At 35.4% G+C, this 24,403-nt stretch overlaps 1 protein-coding gene across 1 annotated transcript; it reads right to left on the reverse strand.

Annotated features, from left to right (window-relative positions):
- Positions 1 to 19,577: 19,577 nt before the first annotated feature.
- Positions 19,578 to 22,249, reverse strand: SWEET1 (Nodulin MtN3 family protein). Its single transcript, XM_089620852.1, has 6 exons — positions 22,031 to 22,249; positions 21,876 to 21,912; positions 21,506 to 21,601; positions 20,721 to 21,000; positions 20,503 to 20,622; positions 19,578 to 20,091 (listed from the first exon to the last, which is right to left on the reverse strand). Exons 1-6 carry the CDS (start codon positions 22,062 to 22,064, stop codon positions 19,906 to 19,908), a joined length of 753 nt encoding a protein of 250 aa, XP_089476978.1. The 5' UTR covers positions 22,065 to 22,249; the 3' UTR covers positions 19,578 to 19,905.
- Positions 22,250 to 24,403: the final 2,154 nt, after the last annotated feature.

A 24,403-nucleotide genomic window follows, 5' to 3' on the forward strand; every position in this document is an offset into this window, starting at 1 on the left:
TTATCTGTCATACTGTCTTTTCAACCTCAATCTCGCAAGTAGCGACTACTTAGTTTTAATACCATAAATTACCTGATGTCTATTGCTCAAGTAGCGACTAACTTATTTTTAATACTATAAATTACGTAATCTCTATCATTTTTCTTTCTGTATACAACTTTATTTAGCCTTGATGTTTAAATTTTTTTTATTCCGCTCTTTACCATTTTATTTAGAATAAGAGTTTACTGTTTACTTTAAAAAAATTAGTAATTAGGAAATTTTTGGTACTCGATATATTTGTAATAAACATAAAAGTATTGGTATCCGGAACCTTTTATTTTATTGCTGATACAGAAAATGAGAATTCAACATCAAGTTGAGCCAACATATCTTCGTACCTCTTTAGTAGTGTGAATTAGCTTCTTCTATACACTTTTTTCAAATCATATAATTTATTTTATTAATTTATTAAACACTCGATTTGAGAAAATTGACCACATGATGATCTTGATATTTAGATTTTTCTTACTTGCACAGTGTAATTTTTTTGAATAAAAGGGGTCTCGAATTTCGCGATCTAGCGTCCTATTTATAAATTTCTAAGTTTACGAGGCAACCTCATTTACAATGTAATTACAAATATGTCATTGAATTAATCTCATTTTTACCCCCTGGACTCGTACCTCGGTTACATTTTACCTCTGAACTCGGAAATGTTGCAGAACTAATCTCAGAACTCAAACACGTGTTACAATTTGCCACTTTCGTCAGTATTTGGACGTTAAGTTTAACTTTTTGATGACGTGGCAATATTTTAAAGGGTATAAGACTATTTTTTATTATTCTAAATATTTTTAATATTTAAATATTATTATCAGATATATTAATTATTATTAAATAATTTAATATTTTTATTACTCTCTCTCTCTCTCTCTCTCTCTCTCTCTCTCTCTCCTTTCTTTTCTGCATTTTTCTTCTCTTAATAAAATGAAAAAGCAAATCATGAAGATAAAAACGTACAAGTAGCTTATGTGAACTTCAAACTCGCACCACCAGATAAACATTCAATAAAAATAATTAACACAAAAAAAATTATGAAATTTCCAAGCTGAAGAAACAGGAAAAAAAAACCTCGGCGAAATTAATAAAAAAAATCTTCAACTCTATACAAGATCTAAGTTACAGAATATGCAAAGTAAGAAAATCAGCTTGTGGATGAAGAAAAGCAGTGAGACCTTTTCAAATTCTGAAACCCAAACCCGGCCACCTCTTTGTCGACTCTTTCTTTGTCTTCTTCGAGCTCGGATCGATGAGGTTTTCGAGGGACTTTGCCTTTCTGTCTCGAGTCTTACCCGCCTCTTTCAGAAGTTCTCCGAGCCTTCTCTTCTCATCTTCGAAATCCAGGTTTGCCGTCCCGCCTTTTTCATTTTTCTTTGCAGTTTCTTACCATTTTTTTGTTTCTTTTTTCTTCCTTTCGTTAGATTGATGATATAGCCGAGGTCTGTGACTCCTTCGAAAAATGGAGGCGATATCACTGCTTCGTCGTCGAGATTGGAGATTTCTTCGTCTAATGGCAGAGAGAGAGTCAGTGTGGTTTCTAAGAACACTTCTCTGATGAATTTCTTTCAGTATGTTTGCTGATCTTAGCTCCTCTGCCTCGCTGGAGAATCCACACGTCTCATTCACCGCCTTCTTCGCGCTCAATGAGATCCTCGAACACTGGGACGAGACCGTCCCGTCCTCGAAGAACAAACCGCTTCCTTTAACCAAAATCTCACAACCTCTCACCTTCGAGAAATCCGTCAAGACCAAATCCAATTCAGTTCCCAGGATAACTGCGACAAAATCATCGCCGCCGGCGAAAACGTCACTCGTCGGAGTCGAGAAACTAGAATGGGCCAAAGGAGACGGAGAGAGAGAGATCGACGAGTTGAGAGAGACTCTGTTGAGCGAAACTAGGTCTTGGTTTCTCAGATTCTTGGGACCGGCTTTGGACGTAGGGTTTCGTCTGGAGAAGAAAGGGAAAAGCGGGACGGGATTCCCATCACCACCGTTGCACAAAATCTCCCACCGATCTCGACTCCGGTGGTTTTTCTCGGCTTTATGCGACCATGTTCCATAGCTAGCAAAAGGGCAAAGCTTTTCTGCACATTACTAATCATCGGTGGACGGTACCAGCAGAGATCAGACCAAATTGGTAATAATCCCATTATACAAAAGTTTTCACAAGTTCAAAATTCAATTTTTTTAATCAAAAGAGGCCCATAAATTTTTACCAGGAAACACAACCCAGGCGAACCACGAAAGAAAAAAATGCAGAGAAGAAAAGAAGAAGAAAGGAAAGAGATAGAGAGAGAGGAGAGACAATAATAGAAATATTTATTTATTTAATAATTAATATATCTAATAACAATATTTAAATATTAGAATAATAGAAAATACTCTTATACCCTTTAAAATATTGCCACGTCATCAAAAAGTTAAACTTAACGTCCAAATACTGACGGAAGTGGCAAGTTGTAACACGTGTTTGAGCTATGAGATTAGTTCTGCAATATTTCCGAGTCTAGGGGGTGAAATGTAACCGAGGTAAGAGTCCAGGGGGTAAAAATGAGATTAATTCTTGTCATTTTCTTATATGAAATCTTATTTTTTTTTACGAGTCCGCCTTCTTTTTAGTTGATTTAACTAGCTTGAGGTTCTCTAGATTCAATGTGACTTATTCTTTTGCTCGCCGGACTTCTCTGTTCGAGAATGCTTTCTAACCGACCACCTAACTTTTTGTGGGCATATAGTCTCGATCTTTGTGATTCAACCTCCAATTATAGATTCATAATTTTGCGAGAAAAAGAATCGAAAGTGTAACCATCAAACAACAGATTCAGGTATCACATGTCGGAGATAAAACTATCATTATATATATCAGCGTTTCAAAAGTCGATGAAAGTCACCGGAAATCGACGGCGGCGTCGTTTTCGGATCACGAACAGCCGGCAATGCATGATATGTCGTTTTCCACTCGATGTCGTTCGGTTGCCGGCGAAACGACACGGGGTTCGGGTGGAAAACGACCGATCATTTTTTGCACTTTTTCTTCACAAGAGTTGTTAAATGTCGTGGGGTTTCTTAGAATATCGAACGAAACGAAAAAAACTAGACGCTTCATAACCATCGGCGGCGGCGAGGTTGGAGGCAGCAAAAATCGGCGACATTCAGTGATTTCCCTTTCGTTTCGACACAGCGGAGTACAATTCAGCATTTTTTTTGGCGAATATCGAAGAAATCCGAGAGTCGGTTGAAGCTCTGTAAAAAATTTCAAGCTCTGTAAAAAATGGTCGGCTTTTGAAACACTGGTAAAAATGGTTCGAGAAAGACGAAGAAGAAAGAGGAGGAGGAGAGATAATGCAATAAAGAACAAAAGAGACGAGTCAGATAAGTATTTATTAGTGTTTCAAAAAATAAATACAATAAAGAAAAATAAAAAAGAATATAATAAAAAAAAATAAAATGAATACAACTTTTTCGGTTGGTCATGAATATGATAACAATCGGGAATAATCCAAACCAGTTAAAAATTTAGATAGTCTTGCTAAAAAAATCATAAAGAAAAAGCAATGAACAAGTTAATAAAAACAATAAATGACATGTAATAGAAACAAAAAATACGTATATAGAATATTTAGTAACGTAAGATAAATAGAAGAATATAACATTTTATTAAAAAAAAATTGTATGTTATTACATTTAAAAACGTAAGATAAATATATTTCATTAAAAATTTGAAAATAGAAATATTAATAAAATTGTACGTGTAAAATCATACATGTAAAGTCATACATATATTCAATATATTTTACAACATTATTTATGTTCGATTTTTCATCGACATGTCGATTTCCCATCGAAAACGGAATTTGAAAACGATATTTCATTTGTCCTTTTCCACATTTTTTCCTTTCGATTTTCCGTCGGCGTGTCGATTTTTCTTAAACCAGGAGGCTCGAAACGACAACAAAAACAGCATTTCGAACTTTGATATATATATATATATATATATATATATATAAAACTGTGCCAGGGCCGGCTTAACACATTTCGAAGCCTAAAGCGGAGATTTAAAATAAGGCCCTTTTTAATAATAAAGATAAGAAACGCCTCCAATGATGTTTTTTCTCTATATCAATTATGTTTCATCTTTACTTCTTTTTTTAAACACACTAAAAAAATTCTAACATGATAATAAATAAAAATGATTTATCAAACACTCATTCAAAATTGTTTTCACTTTGTTGATTATGTTTTTGAGCATGTTTATCGATTTTTTTTTTAATATACTTTTGATCAACTTCAATTCAAAATTAAAACGATCATTTTATATTAGTGATGCGGTAATCATTTGATATTGACTAAGTTTTTATTTTTATTTTTTATTTTTTTTATTTTTTATTATTATTTTTTTTTTATCATACCAGTTAGATATTTTTTTATTAGACATGATTACTCCTTCTTCATATCTTAAGCTAAACCAATAAAAATTTGCAATACACAACAATCACAAACAATAAAAAGAAGGAAAAATGGTATGAAATAGCCAATTCAAACTATGACTTTTGCAAAATAGCCATAGTTTCATTAGATATAGCAAAATAGCCAATTGAGAGTACTACGACTTTTAATCCTGTCTCAATTAATTTTAATCCAGCCTTCATAAAACTTACATTATGTCTTTATAGTTCGTTGTGATTAAATTTAATCCAGCCTAGATTAATCTTACTTTGGCTAGTTTGCTTATAGTTGACAAACTATGGCTATTTTGCAAAAGTTTAAGTTCTATTTGGCTATATAGCCGCTTGACCCTAAAAAGAAACACCCATACAATAACAAATAAAAAATAAAAAAAGATAGAACATTGAAATTATAAGGGAGGATGAGAAAATGAACATTTGCTTTTATTTTGCTTCTAAAAAAATAGAGCAGCTGAATAGGCTATTGTGTAAAGCTGTCAATTGGGCCGGACCGTCCGCGGGCCACCCGGCCTAGCCCTTATTTTAATTGGTTTTGGGCCGACCCAACCCGGAATAAAAAAGGGCCGGACCGGCCCGGTTTTTAAATTGGTCCAAGTTTGGGCCTTTGTTCTAGGCTCAAAATCCGGGCCCGGCCCAAAGCCCTTGAAAAGCACAGAACCGATACGGCCCAGACACAAAACCAACACAAACCGGGCACGGCCTAGGCACAAGCCCGTTTGAGGCCCAATTTTTTTTTATTCTCTAAATATATTTATTATATAATTGATTTGATCGACATATCTAATAAGTTGATATCATTATTATTTAATAATTGAAATTGATTCTTTATCAATCAAATACACACATACATCTTTGATGATTTGATCCACGTATAAGATTAAAATTAAATGTCGATATAGAGCTCTGAACGTGATTCACATATATGATTTATCTAAAGTGATTCTTTGTCAGTATTTCAATATAGTGTGGGATTCAAATTTGCAATGAAGACTGAACGTATGACTTGAGAATCACAATAAAAAATTGTGACTGTATCGTTTATTTGTGTGGTTATTAATATACGATTGAATGTAAAATAATATGGCAGTAATTATTATAGACGTTGTTAATATGAACGTTGGTTGTAATTTTTTCCTATAAATAATGGTTTAGTTTCATTGAAAAACTGACACCTTTCAGTATCATTTTTACCTATGGCCAACTCAAATGCGATTCCCGACCTCGGTGATGAATCTCTTAACGAGGATGAAACTTTCTTAAACTCCACAAATGCTATTCCATCCCAAGAATCTATCCCAAATATGAGCGAGTCCGATCGAGCGTCAAAACGTCCAAAAAAATCCAACGCTTGGAAATACTTTAAAGAAGTGATGATGCCGAGAAAAACAAGCCCCACTAAGATGGAAATGCGAGCCGTTTGTCAGCTTTGCAAGAATAATGCATCCGCTAATATGTCCGCCATCTCATATTTTAAGGAAAATCAATCATTGATTTTAGATGGCGATCTTCTTCATCAACGTTGTGCTTCTCATATCATAAATTTGGTTGTTCAGGCGGTTTAAGATAAATAGAGTCTCATATCACTAAAATTCGAGATTATGTATCGTATATTACTACTTCTGGCCCTCATCGGCAAGAATTTGAAGCATTTTGTAGGGCACATAACAAACCCGCCCGAAGATTTTCCGGGACGTCAAACATAGGTGGAATTCCACATGCCTTATGCTCGGAGTTGTTTTACCTTAACGCAATATCATAACATCCTTCGTCAACGAGAGATATGTTACATCTCAAATTGAGAACTACGAGTGTAATCTGGCTTATTACTTCCATGGATTTTTGGAAGTATTTTGCAAAGCCAAAGAAGTATTATCAGGTGTATATTATCCTACTGCTCATCTTACATTACATGAATTATTTAATATTTCAAACGCTTTTGCTATTTATAGACAATACGATCTATTTAAACCAAATATTTTACCTATGGAAAAAAATTTACAAATTATTGGGAAGGAGTACCGCTTTTATATGCCATTGCAACTTTATTAGATCCTAGATGTCAATTAGTTGGTACTGATGGTTTAATAAAAGGTATTACAAAAAATTTGAATGTTGATTAGAGACTAACAATTGAAAAGGCAGGAGTTGCATTAGAACAATTGTTTGTGTTGTACAGTGAGAAGTTTGACACATGTGGAGATCAACGACAACCACAACAACAACAAAGTTCTTGCTCTTCATCAAATCCAACCAACGCGTCATGGAACTTGATTCATAATTTGAGACATCATTCGTCGTCATCATCTTCTCAAACATCAGCATCCGAGCTTGTGAAATATTTGGAAACTGAATTTTACACAGAGAATCCAGATGAATTGGATATTCTAGAATGGTGGAAAAACAAACAAGGGCGTTTTCTGACACAGTCCTTAATTGCCTGAGACATTCTTGTCACTCCGGTATCAAGTGTTGCGTCAAAGCAAGCATTTAGTGCAAGCAACCGTGTTCTCGATGACAGAAGATCAACAATGAGTCCGGATATTCTAGAAGGCTTAATGTGTTTGAAGGATTGGGAGGATGCAAGAAGGCAAAAACAAAACAGTGATAAAGACTCTATTGCGACGTACTTTACATTATTAGAGGGGGAAATGGTGGCAATAATACTCAATGTTTGGTCAAAATACTACTTATATACTCAAAGTTTTTTTTCTTTGGCAAAAATACCACATGTTACGTTATGGTGGGTCCGTTACTACTCTAACCGTTAAGTTCAAACATAAATTTTAACGGCAAAGTATTTACGTGTAACTAAGTTTGAAACTTTGAGTATTTTTGCCCAAGAAAAAAAAGAATGAGTATATAAGTAGTGTTTTGTCTAAACATTAAGTATTTTTGCCACCATTTCCCCTTATTAGAGAATGAAGCTTCTGCTTCTTTAAGTAGTCGTACGCAATTTTTTATTTATTCAAACCGTACTTTTTTCCTTCACTAAGCTTTTATCCCGATTCCCCGGGTTTTACTTAGAAAGGTTTTTAATGAAGGTGATTAAGTATTGTAATTCTTTTTTTTATCTATCAAATAAACTTTTTTTGGGGATTTTTTTTCTTTTGTTACAAGCTATCAATATTTTATATACAAAAGATATACAAATCAATCTCAATCTCAAAAAAGGCCATTAAGCAGCCAAACAATTAAAAAAAAAAACAAAGAGCCCAAAACAGGACTGTTAAAAAACAAGCTCAAAACATGGCCTAAAATAAACCCCAAACAAAGCCCCAAGACCTAGCTCGAACCAAGCTCAGGACCGGCCCAGGACCAAGCCCAGACCCGGCCCGACCCATAACCTAGAGGGCCTTGTGCTTGGGTTGGTCCTGATGGTTCTCTACTTTGGGTTGGGCCGACCCGGGTCCCTTCAATTTTGGGCCGGGTTGGGCCTAGGCCCGGACTTGCTAAGGGCATAAATTTTTGGGGCTGGGCCGGGCCAATTGACAGCTTTACTATTGTGTAAGCAAAAATAAAGAGAAAAAACGTTTGAAAGGCTTAATGTGATAATTAATACAAAAAGCTTTAGGGCTACAGTTTCAAGCAAAATAAAAAATGCTTTAATGGACAATGCCATGTACTTGTACGCTGTCATTATTTATTTATTTATTTTTAAATTTTTTTTTCAATGTATTCGGCTGAAGTACAAATTTGTGGGCTTTGATTGTGGTGAGGCTTAAAGCAAATGCTTTACTTGCCTAGAGGGTGAGCCGACTTGACCTGTGTATTATAAATATGAATGAAGTTTTACCGTCCATAAGAACATCCAATGAGATCGTATCTTCTTGTTTGAGTGGCCAATTATATGTAAGCCTATGTGTCTTCTAAATGAAGATGTGAAGTTGATTAATAACATTAACGCCTAACAGGGCTGGTCCAACGTATATCGGAACCTTAAACGAAAATTTAAAATTAAACTTCTAAAAAATATTACAAAAAATTAATACATACACTTTTGCTATGTTCTAGAGAGGAAATGACGGTAAAAAGGCCCAATATTTTAGGGTTGTTACACTTAAATATCCAATCTTTAAAATTGGTGGGCAAAATACACAAACTTACCATGTTGTTACACCGTTGGTACATCACAGTAATACACTGCAACATAGTTTTTCACGGATTTAATAGGATATTAAGTCACTGCGTATTCGTATTCAGAACAAAGAAAGCCCCAAATTTGAAGAGAAACCAAAATCCCTAGAAACCAAAATCCCTAGAAATCCAGGCATGGAGCTGAGAATATGGGTTTCTAGGGATTTTGGTTTCTCTTCAAATTTGGGGCTTTCTTTGTTCTGAATACGAATATGCAGTGACTTAATATCCTCTTAACTCCGTGAAAAACTCCGTCGCAGTGTATTACTGTGATGTACCAACGGTGTAACAACGTGGTGAGTTTGGATACTTTGCCCACCAATTTTAAAGATTGGGTATTTAAATGTAACAACCCGAAAACATTGGGCCTTTTTGCCGCCATTTCCTCTGTTCTAGAAAGCAAATAACAAACAAATAAGGGGGAAAAAAGAACTAATTAAATACAATAATCTGAAAATAGAAAAATAAAAAATAATCGAATTAGAAAGATAAAACTTAAAAATTCTAATAAATAAGCGGTTGAAGTCAATGGATGATTGCCTTTTTGAGAGAGAAAATATTTGGTGATTAGGAAAAATAACATATTTATGAATAGCCTGCATTAATCAAATTTTACCGATCAACTAACCCTTATTTTTATTAAAAAAAAACCCTTATTTTGAAACCATCTGAAATCTGAATGAAGTGAAACTAAAAAAAAAATGAAAACTCACATTGGACCGTGCAAATGTGTGTGAGACATTCCAAAAGAGAAATTTCATTAAGTAGACTTAAAAATTGATTAAATATCAAGATTAGACCCTAACTTTTTAAAATATCTAAAAATGGACTTTTGGACCCAAAACGGACAAAAATACCCCTTAAACATAAATATTGAGACACTTGACATCTCTCTCTCTCGTCTATCTCACTCTCACTCTTTCTCTAAAAAAAAAAAATTTCTACAATTCAATACGACCTTGTAAGAGTCGGTACGATTCAATACGACCTTGTACGATGTGATACAATCTGGTACGATGGCATACGATGGACAAGGTTCGAAGTCTGGCGGCGGTGGAGGTCAGAAATCTCGAGCTCTCAAAACAACGAAAAAGGTAAGTTTTTCATCTAATTTCTTGTTAAACTTCATTGAAAATAGTTAGAATAGGGTTTAGGACTTAGATATTATCTTATTTGAGGTGATTTGAGCTGATTTGGGTTGGATTTAGAATGTTAGGGTTTGAAATTAGGGTCAGTGTACGATGAGGTTGATGCATCGTATGATGTCATACGATGTTGTACGATGTCGTCCATACGATGTCGTACGATTCTGTACGATGGGTTTAAGTTTTTTTAATAAAATTTTGTAGTATGATGTCATACGATGTCGTACGATGTTGTACGATGTTGTACGATGCTGTACGATGCTGTAAGATAGTTTAAAAAAAATTCAAATTTTTTTGTTATACGATGCTATAAGAGTTTGTACGATGTCATACGATGAATTATGATTATGACCTAATTTTGTCATTTTTTTAGGATAATTTGAGCTACGTATGCAACGTCTCATTCCCGGGTCGTATCACCTACGGTGGGACGGGGATCTTGAAGCTTGTACGGAGGAGATTCGATGAGCTCGGGATAAAAGATCGAATCCTCGAGACTTCGTTCGAGCAATTTTTTTCGGAGAGAGAGTTCGGTTTTTCACCGGTGCTTGTACATACTCTCCTTCAAAACGAGTAAGATTCGGACGCCTCGAGTACGCACTCGTCTCGGGGATGAGTTATGAAGATGGTCCGACTAAAGCCGAACAAGACGAGCGAAACAACGACCGATTGATCACGGACCACTTGAACGGCGTCGTCAGAAGCAAGTTGAGCGCGTTGATCAACGTGTTCACCATATGTCAAAACCATGACGACGCGTTCAAACTCAGGCTGCTCATATTTGTGTATGGTATCTTCTGGGACAGCCGGCCAACAAAGTCATCAAGGAAAGGTGGCATAAATTTCTATACATCGTTGAAGACCTCCCCTTCTTCTTCAAGATGCCTTGGGGAAATTTGAGTTGGGCGGAGACGTATTCTAGCCTCTCGGTGAACCTAAGGCATTATCATGAGACGTTGCAGAAGAAGTTGTAGGACAAGCCGGACGTGACTCAGAAAGAGGCCAAGTACACATTGACGGGTAATATTCATACCCTTCATTACTGGCGTACGAGGCTATCCCAGAGATCGGGATGATGTTCGGGTTGAACCAGGGGATTCGTGTGCCCAGGTGCACTCGTGGTCTAGTAATGTCGTCATCACAGGCAAAGACATCGAGGCCGTCCTGAATAAGAAAACGGTAACTTTTTTTTATTTAACTTTTATTAAATGTATGTTACATTATTTTGGAATATTAATAATTGTTTTTGGTTTTGTAGGTGGGTGTTCTTAAAATGCTGAGACCAAGGGCAGCAGAGAAAGAATTTTTCACTCTCTTCGAGACACAGACGAGCAAATGTCTGTATCCCATAGACGTCGAGGGAGAAGACGCGACAGAGCCGCGAGATATCGATGAAGAAATAGATCAAGTCGCGACTGTTGCAGATGATGTCATCGTCGGAGACTCCGACGACGAACACGTGTCAGACACTCCACGTGTTCATCTTGGTAGTCAGACCACTCCCGCAATGGGATCGAGGCCCACACCGACCACTCCCGCAGTGGGATCGAGGCCCACACCGACCCCTCGCGCCGACATTCCCGAGCCCTTTGTCCTAACAAGGGAAATGTGGGAAGAAATGCGAGCCTCCCAAGAATAATTGAAGCAATCACAAGGGATGGTCTTACACGCTCTTAGTACGAACGGGCGTAGAATCGAGCGAATCAGGCGAGACAAGGTTAGATTTAATTTAACGTTTTAGAGTTAAGTTTAAATTTAATTTAACATTTTAGAGTTAAGTTTAAATTTAATCGTTTTAGAGTTAAGTTTAAATTTAATCGTTTTAGAGTTAAGTTTAAATTTAATTTAACGTTTTAGAGTTAAGTTTAAATTTAATTTAACGTTTGGAGTAAAGTTTAAATATAATTTAACGTTTTAGAGTTAAGTTTAAATTTAATCGTTTTAGAGTTAAGTTTAAATTTAATCATTTTAAGTTAAGTTTAAATTTAATTTAACGTTTAGAATTAAGTTTAAATATAATTTATCGTTTTAGAGTTAAGTTGAAATATAATTTAACGTTTTAGAGTTAAGTTGAAATATAATTTAACGTTTTAGAATTAAGTTGAAATATAATTTAATGTTTTAGAGTTAAGTTTAAATTTCATTGTAGAGTTAGAGTTTAGGGTTAAGTTTATATTTCATTTATAGTTTTGTGAGAAATTTAAATTTCGTGACATATTTTGTTACTTTGACTTGCAGGTTGCGATGTGGACGAGGCTTAACATTTTATTCGAGGAACAAACGGGCTTGCCTGGGGGTGAGATTCCGACGACCCAAGCTGAAGGTCGTCGTAAATGCCGGACCCCTACTCCTTCTCCTACTCCGCCGCCTCCTCTTCCTCTGACAGCTGGTCTAAAGCCGGCGTCTTTATCGCACGAGCCATCTTCTTCGCATCGCGAGTCGTCGAAGAAGCCGTCTACGTCGCATCGCGAGTCGTCGAAGCGGTCGGAGAACAGGAGCTTGTCGACGTCTTCGTCGAGTCCTCATAGAGATGACGTTCCGGACAAGCAACGCCCGCTCACGACTCCGCTTAAAAGGAAAAGTGACAAGGCACAGCTTACTCCGCCACGTCTAGATCGGCAAGTGCGACAGAAGTCGTCGCGTTGGGCCGATTTCACTGATCCGATGAGGCCCAAGTATTTAGAGAAGTTTAATAATTTCGTTAAGTGGTTGCGGACAAAGAAGTTGGACGGAAAGTTCATGGAGTCTACTAGCCTGAAGACGTGCGATGGAGACACGACTTTTTTCGACACGATGTTGATAGAAACAAAATGGCTACATGATTCGGTATGTTATTTATTATATTTCGCATTCCCTTTTAATTTAAAATAACGCTATATGTTTGTTATGTCTTAGAATATTGATGCTATAATTCACATGATTCGGGCTCGCCAACGAGCTCTCGACGGATATCGGCAAGACGTCCGAATCATGGATTGTCGGTGGGTCCAGCACGTGTACGGCCGATTCACAAAGGAAGAAGCGAACATCAAGAAGGCCATCTAGCTGGGGGCAGAGCCCGAACCCGTGGACTGGGACATGCGGGCAACTATTACCCCCATGGCTGGGTATATGGACACCGATATTTTTATCTTGGGATGGTGCTCGTGAGGTCCTGTTCGTCGTGAACTTCAAAAACGTCCATTGGTTCACATTTCGGATCGACATCGAGGCCTGGACCATTACCATCCTCGATGGCCAAAAGGATCTCATGCAGTCGCCGATTAATCAAAAGGACTTCACGGAGATGATGGAGGTACGTAAAATGTTATGTTATTCACAATTATTACCTTTATTTGTGGTTAATTAAATTATAAGGGTTATTTAACATTGTTAAAATGCTTATTTTTCAGACTTGGACTCGAGCATTGCTAGGATTGTGGCCATTGGTAGTTTCTTCAAGAACCATCGCATGTCTTACCGGGATAGTGAGCACGGTGAAATCAAGTTCACATACCCGACATGGCTAGTCGATCAAAATATCCCACAATGTGCATACAGGTAAACATGTTTACATTTTTTTTTACAAGTTATTTTAAAAAAGTTTTTTTGATTAGTTAATTGAACTATTTTTGACAAGTTTTAAACAAGTTTGTTTTTATTGACAAGTTATTTTACAAGTTATTTTAAAAAAGTTTTGTTGACTAGTTAATTGAACTTTTTTTTTTGAAAAGTTATTTTACAAGTATGTTTGTTTTTTTGACAAGATTTTTTACAAGTTAGTTTTTTTTTTTACAAGTTATTTTTAAAAAAGTTATTTTGACTAGTTAATTGAACTTTTTTTGACAAGTTTTAAACAAGTTTGTTTTTATTGACAAGTTATTTTACAAGTTTGTTTTTTTTTTTTTACAAGTTATTTTATAAAAGGTTTTTTGACTAGTTTTTTTTTATAAGTTATTTTGCAAGTATGTTTGTTTTTTTGACAAGATTTTTGACAACTTAGTTTTTTTTTTTTTACAAGTTATTTTAAAAAAGTTTTTTCTGACTAGTTAATTGAACTTTTTTTTTTGACAAGTTTTAAACAAGTTTGTTTTTATTGACAAGTTATTTTAGATTATTTTTTTTTTATGTTATTAAACTTTTTTTTTGAAAAGTTATTTTACAAGTTTGTTTTTATTGATAAGATTTTTTTGACAAGTTTGTTTTTATTTTACAACTTTTTTTTAGACACATTTTTTTTGACAAGTTTGACAAATTCTTTTACTTATTTTTGTGTTGTAGCGGTGATTGCGGGATGTTCGTAGTGAAGTATGTCGAGCACATAGTAAATACTGAACGAATCATTTGACACTCTTCAAAGTGTCAATATGAGAACGTTCAGGAAAAAAATGGTGCGTGGACTTATTCTACAACCACCTTATCCCGTGATTTTGTATTTTCGGATGTTTTTTTTTTTTTTTTTTTTTTTTTTTTTTTGTATGTAATAGTACTTTATAAACATATTATCGAGATGGTTTGTTGACTATTGATTGAATGTGTATGTAATAGTACCTTATAAACATGTAATTTGGTAATATTCCCTATACAAAGACTAGATCAATATTCAATGAAATCCCTTCACACACCATCACAAATTCACACAAAAACAAAAACAAAAAAGGGTTTAGAACTCGAGAGATTTGTGGACGAAAACGAGTCTTGGGACATAAGCGAGTTCAGATCTTCGTCGTTGTCATCTCTATTAACGGCCATTGTATTATTGTCTTCATAAGCTATACATTTCAAACAGACTCGAACTCAATAGTTCTTCTCTTCATAAGATATTTTCCCTAATATCCTACTAAACTGAATTCATACGTACCGTAATAGTACCTTATAAACATATAATTAACCTTGAAACTTAATGCTTTCCAGAGTTGAATCGAAAAAAGGTCCATGAGATGGATGACACTCCATTAAACAAAATAAACATGTAACTCAAATAAAAGTTAAAGTTTTAAACTTAAAAATAAAAATAACACCATGTCTAAAGTTTTAATCCCTCCAAGTGCATGTTTTTCTGTTAAGTCCCCTACCACCACATTTTCCGCATTTTCGCTGAATAACAATCTTTTCGCCTTGAGATGGGTATCGATTAATCCTTCTTCTTCCTTGTTTACTTTTCTTTGGTCGACCGGCTTGCTTATTTTCAACGGGTTCTAAAACTTTCATGTTTTTTATCTCATCCGGGACATCCCATTGATCTTCATTGCCAACCGGATATATGGCTTCCTTGTACATTTCAATCCACGTCTCCTTCAAATAAAAGTCACTGCATAACGAGTACACGTCCACGCTTCGATGTTGGGATGCTGCGATGGAATGCTCGCACGAGATATTCAATTGTTGTGGTAGTCCGCAAGTGCATGTCTTCGCCATAAGGTCTACATCGAAATCACCTTTTGCGTCTTTGACATGACATTCAAATAGACCAAGCCCGTACACATTGACAAACTGTGCCTTATTATTTAGCTGTGCGAGATCATTTTGCCACGTTGGTTTCAATTTTGTGTTCAACTTGTGCGCTATCTCTTCTCGTTCGAAAAACCAAGTTTGGAGTGTGAATCGAATAAACTCGAGCAACGTCGTAATGGGAAATGTCCTAGCATTCCTTGTTTTGTTGTTGAAGCTTTCTGCGTTGTTGCTCGTCATTAGGTCGTACCTATATAAAAAAAAAACGACGTTTATTTAATCAACGACATTAAAATTCAGTACAAAAGAAGTTCTAGACTTTTACCGTTTTCCAGGAAAGAAAGCTGTGGCCCACCGATCGACACCAACTTCTTCGAGATACTTTGCCATCTCGACATCCTTCCGTCTCAACTGTCTAAAATTAGCTTCGAATGCTGTTTTACTGAAGGCGTAAGCAGCATCGTAAAGTTCAAAGCGACAATGGTCTGTCTTGAACTTGTGTTGGCATTCAGTTGTAAATGATGGTAACATGCTCCGTGAGGGATACCGGGAAACACAACCTCGACACCATGTATGATGGTTATGTCGCGATCGGATATGAACTCCAAATTAGGTACGTCTTCACCGATAGTTTCTCGCAATCTTCTCAAAAACCAAATCCAAGAAGCATGACACTCGCTATCTACAACTCCAAATGCAAGTGGATATAATTGTGAATTCGCATCCATTGCGATTGCGCAAAGCAACTGTCCACCGTATTTTGTCTTCAGAAATGCACCGTCCAATGCTATGACCGGCCGACATGCTTTGAAGCCTCTACGACACGCCCCAATAGAAAGGAAAGCATACTTGAATTTGCCACCATCTTGCACAAAGTCTGTTAACGTCCCAGGATTATTTTGCTTCTACATGTACAGCCAAGAAGGTAACTTCTGGTACGATTGTTCCGGCGTACCCCGCACGTACCCAATAGCTTTCTCTCTGGATCTCCAAGCTCTTAAATACGATATGTTCACACCCCATCTTGTCTTTACCATGACGTTATGCGCCGAATACTCCGCCATAGAGTTAATTGAGTACTTGTCTTGAAATACGTGACTGATGACCCATGGTGCCGCTCCTCGATGGCCCTCTGTTCGAACAAGACACCCACATGAGTGTTTACCCTCGTACGGCGTAATCTCCCACATCTCAGACCACTGCACGACACCCCTCAACCTCCATGTGCATTTCTCGTCTTTGCATAGAACATACCATCTCTTTTTCGAAGAAGATTTCACTCTAAATTCAAAATTATGTTTCAACGCGTACATGTGGATATGTTTCTTCAATTCAAGCTTGTTTTCATACTGCTGCCCAATATGTATTTCTTCTGTGCTACCTGTTACTTTCAAAAATTAGTTAAACAATAACTTAACAGATTATACTTGAATCTCATTTGAATCCACTTAAATTACCTGTAGAAGAATGACTTGGATAATGACTCGGTTCTTCCTTCACAACATCTTCGGCGGTGAACTCGGGTTCTTTCCATGAATAAGGAACGATAGGTGATCCGATCGTCGGAGGCTCACGCTGAAATTGACCCGATGGTTCACAATGACCCGTTGGTACTGTAAACGTTTCCACAAACTCTTCATATTCTTCTGGATTGGCGAATTCTTCAAATTCGTCACCTCTACCATTGTTATCTCCATCATATCCGTCACTATTCTCTTCATCACATTCGCCACCTTCGTTTTCATCACCTTCACCACCTTCGTTTTCATCACCTTCGCCACCTTCGTATTCATCACCTTCGCCAACTTCGTATTCATCACCTTCGTCACTATTGTGTCAATCATATTCGTCACTGTTGTGGTTACAATCTCTATCACGCCTGTATACTTCGTCACCGTTTTCGGCACCCTTGTACTTGTTAAACAAGTCATCGTCACAGCCACTGTCTTTGTTTTCAATTATAGGATCATTTTGTCGATCCTCGATAACAAGAGTATTCCGTCTCTTCTTCGGTTCATTGCGAGACACCCTTCCAACTTCCACATCTTTCCCTTTACATACTCCTCGATACGCAATAGGCGCAATGATCTGTTTCGGTACCAAACTTACACAAAGTGAAAATCTATTACGATATTTGTGCTTCATAAAATGCGAAACATCACCATTGTCCTTCAAAACGGTAGGACCCATTGGAATTGTACCGATTGTGTATGGGACTTCGAGTTTTAAGTCGAACGCGAATCTGTCTAACTCGAGCTTTTCGTATAAAAAATCTACTAATTCCATGTACGTTACCTCTTTCGGAACTACGAATGCATGAGTATCTGCATTGGTGAACATCCATTGGTGTCCTTCCTTCTCTCAAGTGCCGTTAACCATGACAAAACTGCAAAAAAAAGTCAAACTATGCAAAATTAGCATATCTTACAACATCGTACATCATCGTACAGACCGTAATTTTTTTTTTTCCAAATTTCATCGTACAAAAAAGTTAAATCTCATCCTACCATATCGTATACCATCGTACAAAAAAGTTAAAACTCAGATTTTGGACTATGTTTTCAGATCTGATCGATTTTTATTGCTACATTCTATCATATACAATCATAAACTTTGTAAAAATGATTAAGTTAGTATTCTTACTCATGATTCTTTTGAAATCCGCTTAATTAGAGAGGATTTGAGTGGATTTAAGGGTCCCTTGAAATAAAGTATATAAAGTATCATAATATATAAAGCATATATAATATAGGGTAAACTAGCAACGTAGCCATTTTGAAACATGGTTTTTGGAATTTAGCCAACGTTTGGTAAATTTTGCAATCTAGCCATTTACTGAAATTTACGGATATAAAATACCTAATTTACCCTTTTTCTTATACTTGATCAAAACTTTAGCCCACGTTTGACCGGTTTGAATTGTATACAGCCAATTAATTTCAGATTTTTTCGCAATTTAATTGGATATTTAGCCAATTTAATAGGAGATTCGGTGATGTAATTAAAAGAGAAAATTTAATGCAATAAATGCACAAAAAATTTACCATAATTAACAGAAATTAACAAATCAACGGAGATTAACAAAAATTTACAAACATTTACACTGTATTTGCTTACACGGCTATAATTTCAGCAATTTAATTTCAGCTTTTTGAATTCATAGTAGGAGATTCGGTGATGTAATTAAAAGGGAAATGAAATATTTATTTGATTGAATAAAGTCAAACAAGATAATGAATACACGTAATTATGATAAAATCCCGTTCAAAATTAGAAAATAAATTTGGAAAACAAAAATACCGTATTAAATGAAATGAAAGAAATCGGCTCTACCTGCACATATGTAAATTTACCATAATTAATAGAAATTAACAAAGCAACGGAGATTAACAAAAATTTACGAACATTTACACTGTATATGCTTACACGGCTATAATGTTCATTAAAGAAAAAAAAATGCTCAATAACCAACTTTGCCAAACATAGAATTTTTTTTAAAATTCGAAATATAAATCAAATATAACAAATTCGGTTACAAAACCAAGTTTCAAAACGTGTGCTAGTATTTTTGAAACCAAACCAAGACTAATATAGTAAATACCATCTTACATAAATATGACACGTCATCAAATTTGGCTAGATTCGAAAATTAAACGAAACGTTGACTAGATTACAATTGCAACGTTTGATGTGGCTTAGATCGACTAATTTTTCTATAATATAATAGTTTTAATTGGAAGAAAAAAATAAGCTGTAATACTTTTAATATCGTACGAACATAATTTTTATTTCTATGCAAAATTCCGCAGCAAAGCGCGGATTATATATATATATATATATATATATATATATATATATATATATATATATATATATGATGAAATTTAACTAAAGAGACTAAACCATTTACCATGAATATAGACCACTTATTTATATATTATTATTTATTTTTTGAAAAGGAATATAGATCACTTACCATGTCTATTCATGAGATATGCCATGTATAAATATCGAACAAAAAGTGTCAAATCTTGGTTGGGCCACGCACACTTATGCAACACATCAAGGAGATACCAATTCATATCATCATGATTCTCAGTTTTTCCAGCCAAAAAAAAAGGTTCTTAGTCTGATGGTGTAAGTATACACCTGTAATTATGTTTATTAATAATGAGTAGTTTGAATAGTGATCATTAAACCTAATTAATACAATAGCATTGCAAACTTGAGAGTAGAAGATCGTGTATTAACTACATTTTCAGCCAGACATTTCAATAGTTATAAGGTGTTGCAACTACAACCACACGGCAGTTATACACACTGAAATGCAATATATAATATATATATATATATATATATATATATATATATATTTTGTTGTTTATTTATAATTTGCTCACAAACTACAATAACAAAGTGCTCACTAGAGCCCTCTAGATTTACGACACGCAAGACTTACATCAACCAAGATAAAAAAAAAAAAATTAGATAAAGCACTTCGGAAAAAGGAAAAACACTTTCGCTTTGATGGCCTTAGGATCTTCAAAGCATTTTGAAAGGAAGAGAGAAAGTGAAGGAACAAAAAAAACAAAAGAAGTTGCCGTAGTTCAGGGTAGTGGTTACGGGTGTGGGATTCGGCCTATGCTGGTCCAACCAGAGTCAAACAGCTGTCTGGTGGGCCCCATCTATCAGGCCCCATTGGGATTGGACTGCTTGAGTGGGCCCATATTGAGATTCTTATTGGGCTTTGAGTGGCCCATTTCCATGGCATCTTGATCTATAGCGGCCTTTCTCTCTGATTCACCTTTGCCACGGTAAATAAAGTACAAAATAAGCTGTGCGGCTCCTAGAGCGCACCCAAAACCATTCGGCACCTACACAACCCATACATTTAAATTACATCCTATCCCTAAATTATAATCAAAATCAATAGGGAATCTTTTTCACAACACCCTTCTAACAACGTAACAAATTATCATCTGTCACATATGTTGTACTCGCATCAATAAATGCAGTTTTAATTCATATCGTACTCTTCCCAAGGCTAATGTTTGAGAATAAAATATAACAAAAATTTAAAGTAACAAGTTAGAAAGTAACGCAAATGGTCATCAATTACGGTGGGACCCTCTTTTTGGTAGTTAAGAACAAAAGGCCGGGCAGTGAAGGAGTGAGAGAGAGAGAAAGAGCTACCATGCAAAGCAAGAATACTTTTTTTTTTTTTTTCCCATTGCTGTTGGGTGTTTTTTGTTGTTATTATGAAAAAAAGAAGAGCGAGAAGTTACCGCAATGAAAGGGTCACGGCCAAGCAAGCCATACACAAACCAAGAGGTACCACATAAGAAGACAAAAAGAGAGAGGAAGAATGGCATGAACTCCACGCTCCTAGTCTTAATCACCGTCCTCTGAAACAAATATATACATATGATGAATATTATATATATATATATATATATATATATGTATGTGTATTTAAGGAAAGATAGGGTATATGTATACATACCATGATGGAGAGAGGAGAGGCGTACATGACGATGGAGAAAATAGTGGCGGCGAGGCCACAGAAGAGCTTCCGTGTGTTGCCATGCAAAGCGAAGAGAGAGACCAAAGCCACGACGGCGAAAATGGCCAACACGAAGCCGAACAGACCAACTGTTTTGGCCCTCTCTCTCTTCACGGCGTACACGATGAACATCAACACGTACACCGACTCTATCACCGCACCTGTGCCGTTGATCGTCGATACCAGTATGTTGTTCGGTGAAACGAATGGAAGTCCGTACCTGCAATAAATAACATATGATTCAATTTTAAAAACATACACTTTTTTTTTCTTGTTCTTTAAATTTTATTTTTAAATTCTAGCTACAGTTATGAAATTTTGCAAAAGAGAAAAAAAAGGGTAGTCAGTATAATTGAATATGTAAACTTGAGATCGTAGAATAATAAAAAATATGTTTCTTCTCAATTTTTGTCTTCATATTTGTGGGTACAAATAATATTACTCAACTACAATTCTCTCTCTCTTTTTTTTTTTAATCTTATATTTGATTAGATTTCACAAAATATTTCAACTGGATCTTTTACTGTTAATACTTCTCAATGTTCTTCTCAAAAAAATACTTCTCAAAGTTAGCTCAATTGCTCTATTAGACAAACTATGTGTAACGTATACAAAATAGTTGATTTTAAATATATTTATTATGTTGCCTTTTTTTTGTTTGTTTTCAATTTCGATGGATTCCTACAATTTTTTTTTTTTTTTTGAATGAAGATAGAGCTATATACCAAGCTGAGAGGAGACAATTCAGCAAAGTCATAACATACGGAACCCCAGAGAATTGCTCTGTGGACTTGTTCTTCAAGATTCTCTTGAATGTAATCCTGAAATTAGAAATCAAATAGTTGGTTAATCATTCAAGTAAAGAACACTAAAATGAAGTTGTTGGCTATAATTTATTATTGATTATCAGCTTCAAGAGGGGATGATATCATAATGAATTTTTCTTCATTTGCGAATTAATTACACCGAGGTTCACCCATGGTTCAAATTTAGAGAGTCAAAGAGTACGCAAAAAATAAAGATCCGGTTAGCTCTATTGAGAGAGAGAGAGAGAGAGAGAGAGAGAGAGAGAGAGAGAGAGAGAGAGAGAGTTACGTTGGTGCCAAGAAGAGGAACAGAGCAAAGGCATTCCCTGAGACCAGAAAGGAAAAAAAGTTACTTACTTGAAAGAGAAAAAACAAAAAACAGTTAAAAACAAAAGAAGAAAAAATGTGCGAAGGAAGAGAAACTGGAAACAAAATAAAACCCACCGAAGACACCGAAGACGAAGTGAAGTATATCCATATCTCTCGTGGTGCGTGTGGCTTCAAGAACTCGATCAGGTGATTCCACCAAGAAAGAAGAAGAAGAGAAACACAGTACAGAGAGTGCCAAAAGCGAAGAAACCGAGTTCTTGAAACGAAAGAAAATAAATGGCTTTGTTTCTTCGTAGTTGAGTGATATGGAGTTTGGAAGAAGAACTGAACCTAGGGGCGTTTATATAGGAGTTAATACAAGAAGCCAAGCTTTTATTTATTTATGATTAAATGTTTATTATATTGTTGTCTTATAATTTCATAATGATGTCGGTAAAGAAATAAAAAAGAATTTCTTATAAAATACTCTCAAACTACGCTTACTATCCTATCCCTGTGCCTTGGCAGTAATAAGAACCGTCTTCATTTTCTAATCTCTTTGCTGGTATGCTTTATCGTATGTACGTACTACTCTTTTAGAGCGTGAACAAAACTAAAATACCAAATACAAAAATTAACTCAAAATACAAAAAAGTACTGAGATATTATTTTCGGTTTTCAACCGGCCCAAAACATCGATTCCTCATAAAAGAAAGTGCTATACGTCTGTACAAAAATTACAAAATAAAATGAAATTGTCTACTATCTTAAAAGCACATAATGAATCATATTAGATTCTTCTTTAGAACCTACGAGTAATTAATCAGAATTTTCTCTCATTTTTAATTATTTATTTTTATTTCTCTACGTATCTCCAATATCTGAGCGTGAGTTTTGCAAGACCTCTGAGGCCATTTATACATGAAGGCGATAATTCAGTCGTTATGAAATGTGAATTACTTTTCTTGTTAAATTTCAAAAGTTCTTTCTTATAGTAATAGTTTATGATTTATGCTTAAATATCCAATGTTATTTATCACGTTACCGTAAGATAAAAAAAAAAGGTAAGTAGCGCTTATTTTCCTAAACGCCATCTTTATAGTCTTATGGGATCTTAACTATTAAATAAAAATAACCGAGTTCAAGTTTGTATAATTAAAAATTCATTAATAAATCAATATGGTAAGACAGAAGCTCTACTAATCTGGGAAAAAAGGAGAAGAAAAAAGGTTACAATGTTGGGTAAAAACTAGAAAATAACTCTTATATCCGATTCGTTTTAGTGTCTTTATATATATATATATATATATATATATATATATATATATATATATATATATATTTTTTTTTTAAAGGAAACTTCTTAGTGTCTTGTCTTGGAATGCTCGAACACCACCTTAGTTGTAGTAGAAATGATACTAAATTCACTCACTAGACGACCGGATAGGGCTATTTATCCATTTTCTTGTTATCAAAGATAAATGTAGAAGAAGGAAAAAGAATGTAACACCATATGTATAATAAATCTTCAATGCATGTTAATAAAGTGATTCCAGAGTTTCAGTTCATCCACTTTATCCACAAGTGTTATAAAATGTATGTATATATATATATATATATATATATATATATATATATATATATATATATATATATATATATATATAAACAAGTACTTTTAGAAGCGACGCTTTTCATGTCGCGCACAATTTCATTTTTAGAAGCGACATATCGCTTCTACGCTAAGTCAAATAGGTATTAAAAACACAACGCCTTTTGAAAGCGATTTTTTTTTTAAATTAAAAGCGTCGATTGTCGTTTCTAACGCTTTCTCCTACTTTTAGAAGCGATATCTTGTTTCTGTATTTCACAAATATTTAAGCAGTGCATTTTGTCCCTTTAAATTTGATATAAGTTTTAGAAGCGACATGTCGCTTCTAAAATGTAGGCAAGAAACGATTTAAATCCCTCTCATTTTTCTTCTTTCTCATTCGATTTTTCAAAATACTTCATACTCTCTCTCTCTAGACCACCTTGAATCCTACCACCCCGAGCTCCGTCAAGCACTCTGGTGAGTCTCTCTCTCTCACACACACACACACACACCCCCCTCTAATCCCACCGCCCGGAGCTCCGTCAACCACTTGGATGAGTCTCTCTCTCTCTCTCTCTCTCTCTCTCTCTCTCTCTCTCTCTCTCTCTCTCTCTCTCTCTCTCTCTTCTGTGTGTCATTGGAATCTCCGCCCGGCTAACACGCTCCACCCCGCCAACCCAAGCTTGTCAACCACTCCGGCCACCACCACGATCCACCTTCGACTGTAAGTTTCTTTCTCTCACTCCATATATTTCAATATTCAGTTTTATATTTTTTTTTCTCTTCCCGGCCACTACTAGGCATGCATGGCCATCGCCCCTGTCGCCCGCACTGACGCCCAAAAACTACGTGGTAGGGTCTTCTTTGTTGTAATGACCCAAGCTAACACTAATTTAAAGACTATTGATGAAGGA

This window comes from Urtica dioica, chromosome 7, assembly GCF_054948205.1.
Source record: "Urtica dioica subsp. dioica isolate 48M chromosome 7, U.dioica_male_clone48M_v1_H2, whole genome shotgun sequence".
Lineage (NCBI taxonomy): Eukaryota > Viridiplantae > Streptophyta > Magnoliopsida > Rosales > Urticaceae > Urtica > Urtica dioica.